We start from the raw sequence: 6,287 nt of genomic DNA, 5'->3' as shown, positions 1-6,287 counted from the left end.
ACCAATACAATGATTATCACACACACACACACACACACACACACACACACACACACACCATTGAATTATCACATTAAGCACATAAAACAATGAACTTGAATTGACACATGAAACACATAAAACATCTATGTCAGTCCATTGGGGTGTGTGTGTGTGTGTGTGTGTGTGTGTGTGTGTGTGTGTGTGTGTGTGTGTGTGTGAGTGAGAGAGAGAGAGAGAGAGAGAGAGAACGATAGAGAATGAGGCCCATTTTCCCCCTCCACATGCCCCCGCTCGCCAAGCGAAGTTACCCGATTTAGATGCACCTTTTTCGGACTAGCCACAGGCACTGGGTGGGGGAATAGCCCGATAGCTTAGCATATCTGCCATGCAATTCTAATGGTAATGCTACCTAGCTTGGTATGCTAACTGTCGGTAGCCTATACATCGTGAAATCAACCAAAATACTGATGTCACTGGCTTTAATTTGATAATGGCATGTTAGTAGTACATTTAATATCAGTACATTTGTTTAATTACTGCTGATATTTTACAAATACGTCAAAAACTCATTTTTGACCAAACTTGAAGTTACGGTCTTTTGCCTTAGCACAGCAGAGTAAAGCACAGGTGCAAGCCAGTTTAAAGACCCTATTATGATGTCATAATGGCCCAATGTAAGTCAATGGGAGAAATTTATATTCGTTTTTCTTTAATATCTTAAAAAGTATAAAGTTTAGAAAAGTGAAAAATACATAGCATAAGTGTCGTTTACAAGACCTACGCGACAAAGTTTGAATGAAGTTTCTACGTTAAGTGGTTCGGGCTGAATTAATCGCAGAAAAAGGTAACAAGAATAAGAAGAAGAAGAAGAAGAAGAAGAAGAAGAAGAAGAAGAAGCCTAGGAATAACAATACAGGGCATTTCATGCACTGTAATAAGACATTGTTTATTGAACTGAGTAGGTTTTTTTTTTAATAGTTTCCATAATTGTGTTATAGATTGCTACTGACCAGTTCCCTTCTAAAAAATAATACTCACCATGACCTAGATAGGTTGGCCATTCCAAGGGTATAAATAACATAAGGTACTTCATTGTGTTACAACTAGCTATTGGTCGAGGGTGTGTTTCCACAATATTGTTTTCCCTAACATACTCGCAGACATAATATTAGCCTATGTGAAGCACCCGACGAGGCAAAATCCCGGACGATTTGGGAATCCCTGCCGGACGCATTTTTTAGGTCTCAAAAAGAGGACATGTCCGAAAAAGAGCACGTCTGGTCACCCTACCATAGAACAGAAAAACAGTATTTCATGAAGCAGAAAACAAGGAATTACGAAGGTTTTGACAAGACCCCAGTCAAGTCAATGGGGAACCTGCCTCTAAAAATATCCTTCGTGAAGTCAAACGGTGTAAAATAAACGTATTATTGCATTTCTAGTGAGAAATCAATGTCAAAATTGAACAATATAACAGAAAAAAAGTTTTGTATATATATTCAGACTTCGTTTTGTATATATATTCAGACTTTGTTTTGTATATATATATTCAGACTTCGTTTTGTATATATATTCAGACTTTTGTATATATATTCAGAGTTTTGTATATATATTCAGACTTTTGTATGTATATTCAGACTTTTGTATATATATATTCAGAGTTTTGTATATATATTCAGACTTTTGTATATATATATCCAGACTTTTGTATATATATTCAGAGTTTTGTATATATATTCAGACTTTTGTATATATATTCAGAGTTTTGTATATATATTCAGACTTTTGTATATATATACAGTGGTGGCCAAAATTATTAGAACACCTGACAGATCTGAGAATAATTACCTTTTTTTTGCCTCCAAAACATGATTTAATTTCATAATGTTCATGAAACATGCAGATGGCTGTTCTGAGCACAACAAATATCAGATGAAGTGAGTCCTACTTTTTTTTATCCACTTTTAACTTTAATATGTGGTACGCCCACCTTTTGCAGCAATTACAGCAGCACATCTCTCTGGCATAGAGTCATATATTTCTTGAGAACTTCAACACAAATGTTATCCCATGCCTTCTGCAACTCAAGCCAAAGGCTTTCCTTGGAATTTACAATAGATCTGTTGAGTTTATTTTCCAACTTGCCCCGAATTTGCTTGCTGGGTTTGAAGTCCGGACTTTGAGAGGGCCGGTCCATCATTTTCAGTGTTCCAGCAGATTCCTTGTCGCCAGTAGATCCGGCAATAGTTAAAATAATGTTTAGGGTCATTGTCCTCTTGGAAAATAAATCCAGGCTCAATAAGATGTCTCCAAGAAGGAAATCCGTGCCTCACCAGAATGTTGTGGTATACTTTTGTATCCATGATGCCATCAATTTAGCCAAAGTCACCTGTTCCTGAGGCTTAAATTGCACCCCACACTATAATACTACCCCCTCCTTGTTTAACTGTTGGCAAGAGACACTCATTTTTATATCCCTCCCCCTCACTTCGTGGAACATACACGCTTTGCTTGTTGCCAAACTATTCAGACCTGGACTCATCAGTACACAACACTTAAACAAATCTTTCTTTGTCCATTTCTTGTGTTCTTTTGCAAATTTCAGGCGTTACACTCAATTGTTCTCTTTCAGTAATATTTCTTTGCTGCTATTCTGCCAAAAAGTCCTTCTTCTCCCAGTGTCCGACGGACAGTTCTTGAAGACACTGTTGCACCATTACTCATTGTGATGTTGATCTCGTCACACAGTTCTTGTAAAGTCTTTCTTCGGTCCTGAAGACTGAGAATTTTGAGATGCTTCACTTGTGTGTCTGAGAGTTTCTTTTTGAAACCTCTCCCCTTTCGGTTCTGGTGCCATGGTAGTCTAAAGTGTACTTTACAGTGCTTGGACTGCATCTCAAGTCCTTGGCTATTCGGCAGTAACTCCAGCCAGCATAAAAAAAAGCCTTTATTCGAACCCGTTGCTCATTTGTTAGCTCCTTCTTCACCTTAGCCATGTTCAAAGAGCATCATGTGCTTCAAGACTGCTTCTAGAGGCTTTGGATCTATACCATTTGGTGGTGTGGCCTCAGTGACAAAACCCTGATGTTACCAATCACTTAATGAGCAGGATAGGCCTTGTACATTCAAAAGAATCGCCGAGCTGTGTCCTAAGACTCTTGCAACACCATACATTTAACCACAATGACAATGATTACACAAGTAATTTGGCTTCTTCTGTGCAGGAACATGATTGTGTAAAATTGACAGTGAAATAGGCCTAGCTTGTTTTTGTATGGAAAATGACCTAAATCTGATTATGATGGCTCTATTCTATGGTTTATAGAGCATAATGATGACTTTGTAGATATTTCATAAGTTTTTAGGGTATTTTAATGGCCAATTCAACAAAAACAACTGAAAACTCTTAAATATGTCTAGTGTTCTAATAATTTTGGCCACCACTGTATATTCAAATGTTAATATTTATATATATATATATATATATACTGAGTTGGATGGAAACCCAGCTACTGTCAACAATTCACAACTCACCACAGTACCAACCTTCAAATACTATTCTCTTGCAGGACTATGACATCCACAGAACATTGCATTAAGCAATGATTTACTAAGCTCTAAATCAGGGGAGTGAAACTCATTTTAGTTAAGGGGCCACATACTGCACACTTTGATCTCAATTGACCCCCCCCCCCCCCCACACCCCCACATATTCTGTGTATAACACTTGAAAGTGCAAGAAGCCACAAGGCAGATAATGTCAAGAACCCATGTCTGAAAACCCCCGAGACACCTGGTATCACAGGAAACTGTGCACCATGTATCTCAAGGTGGTTAATTCTGTTGACGTAGACAAAGCCAACGGTTTAATATGCAACATTGTTAAGATAGTTGTACCCTTGCTCTCCATCTTGGTGTGGTCGAGTCCAATGACGCAAATAAGATAGATGTACCTATTGTTTTCCATCTCGGTGTGGTCGAGTCCAATGACGCAAATGAAACCAGAGCAAAGGGTGATTTGATCAATATAAAAGTGGGCGCAGGGACTTGTTGGTTAGGTTTTTCTACTTGATGGCTCTTGCAATATGCTTAGAGTCTTTGAGATGCTGCATGGACCAGCTCAGCAGTAGTTATCTCCTCTGAATTAAACTGTTCAGTATATCCATACCTATTTGCCTTGAGAAGTTTCTTGAGAACTCTTAGAATTTTCCACGACAACCCCCTGGTGTTTGACAGAGACTGCCTGTTTCTGTCTGGTCTGATTATGTGCGTGCACACACACACTGCACCATATTTGATCTGATTTACATGTGATACTTCTGTCACAGTAGATTTCCTTTTGGTTCTAAATGCCTGAAGTTTTATACTGGCTGTTCTAATCTTTGGATATTAGACATAACTCAGTATCTTAGAACAAATTTGAAACCCTAATATTGCCCATAAGAAAGTCAGCAAAGATGTTATCAGTTTTCACAAACTTTTATTTACAGTGAAAAACAACATAGGAAAAATATATATATACAAACAGCATCAACAATTTTTGACATACAAGTTACTGGTGATGTTAGAGTCTCATGGATCTCATCATGGTTCTAAAGGGTTCTAAAGGCTTCTCAGAGTGTTCCAGGTCACAGACTCTCACAGGGTAAGATCACAGGCTGATATAAACACACACACACCCCGTAGACATCACACTCACACACACACACACACACACACACACACACACACACATTCACAAATGTGATCATTCACTGACTTCAGTAGTTACAAAGTCTTCCATGGTTAGAGGAAGGAGCATTGCTTACACATAACATGATTGGTTAAATCATAGCTAGAGCATCATTCGACATTAGTCTTCGCACACCAACTCCAAAATAAATATTAAGTAGGCTATTTCAAAAGTCTTCAGACATTCATAATACATTATTAATAGGAATAAATATTATCTATAAGCCATGGTCTGTCGTCTGTCAAACGGAAATCAACAAACTCAAAATCATAACAGGTTTGAGGTGTCACCGAGTTCCTCCGCCATGTGGAGAACAGTGCTCCAAATGTCACATCATGACGCGGGGCGGAGAAGTAGAACTGGAAACAGTTTTTCATTCTTCTCTCGTTCTCTTCTTTCTTTGTGAACTCGTTGCGAAACATCTTGTTTTTTTTTTACAAAAAAAAGCTCGACTCGTCTCCACGTTGTGCTATGGGGAAGCGTCATGGTCAAACGTTCAAGCAGCAGGTAGAAGTGTGCACGCGAGGGCGTCTTCTCACTGGCCCATGCCTGGGCGTCTTCTCACTGGCCCCAGCCTGCGATGCCAATCTCCTGCTTGTAGCGGTGGGTGAGATCGTTGGCCTGGTGTGTGAGCTTTGACAGCACCCCTTGAAGGCCCTTCAGGTGGAATCGGAACAGCTGCTCCAGGTCCACCTCCTCGCTGGCCTCGCTATCATTTCCGAGTGTGGCTTCTTGCGCCAGACTCTCCTTTTCTTTGCGTCTCAGCTCCTCGGCGCGGCCCAGGGCTCCCCGCTGCATGTAGTAGCCGAACATGTCCACCTCGGCGTCCCGCAGGTAGTTCCCGGGCGAGCTCACCTCCTGCTCCTTCTCCTTCTCGTGCTCCAGCGGCACGTCGCGTAGCAGGCTAGGAACCATCACCGTCTGGTCCATGTTGTTCACGGCGCCGATGAAGCTATTCATGGCGTTCAGCAGAGAGTTTTTCTGCGTGTAGGTTTCGACCATTCGCATCATTGTGACCGACTGTGTGATGTTCTCAAACGTAGCAGAAAAATAAAAGTAAACGTATTCAAGTTTAGCAGACAGGAGAAGTTCGATGGGTAAAGTTACTCGTCCTGTCAGGCTCTAGTTTCAGATGTGCAGAGTCTTCGATTCGTTTAGGGAGTCTCGTACTCTTTCCTCCCGTGTTCGCCTTGTGCTGACTACCTGTGTCTCTCACGCTGCTTTTATAGCCCAGGTAGTTTCGAGTCTAGGGCGTGACTGCAATTACAATTTTTCTAGGTCTGTGCACTCTCGGGAGACGGAGGGGGTGTGTTGGGGGGGGGGGGGGAGAGGGAGAGAGGTTTCATACCATTGCCCTGAGTAGTTTCAGCTTTCAGGTGAAATGGATTGTTAATATCTTCCTCTTCAGAAACAATGGTAACCATGAGGGAGTGCCAATGTATAAACTAGCACACACACACACACACACATAGAGAGAGAGAGTATGCCCTTATGCACCGACTACACAAGTGTCTCAACTGCCACCTCAAACTTTTTTGCCTAATCTGATGCTCATGGCTTTTATGGTTTCTGC

At 40.8% G+C, this 6,287-nt stretch overlaps 1 protein-coding gene across 1 annotated transcript; it reads right to left on the bottom strand.

The window, feature by feature from the left end:
- Positions 1–5,275: 5,275 nt before the first annotated feature.
- Positions 5,276–5,725, bottom strand: LOC308369087 (mid1-interacting protein 1A-like; the record flags this gene model as incomplete). The annotated part of the gene is made up of 1 exon (XM_080843425.1): positions 5,276–5,725. The coding sequence occupies one exon, from the start codon at positions 5,723–5,725 to the stop codon at positions 5,276–5,278; it is 450 nt and encodes a 149-aa protein (XP_080699551.1).
- Positions 5,726–6,287: the final 562 nt, after the last annotated feature.

This window comes from Sprattus sprattus, assembly GCF_963457725.1.
Source record: "Sprattus sprattus genome assembly, chromosome: 8".
Lineage (NCBI taxonomy): Eukaryota > Metazoa > Chordata > Actinopteri > Clupeiformes > Clupeidae > Sprattus > Sprattus sprattus.
Note: the sequence above shows the minus strand (reverse complement) of the source record. Positions and strands in the feature narration are given on the sequence as shown.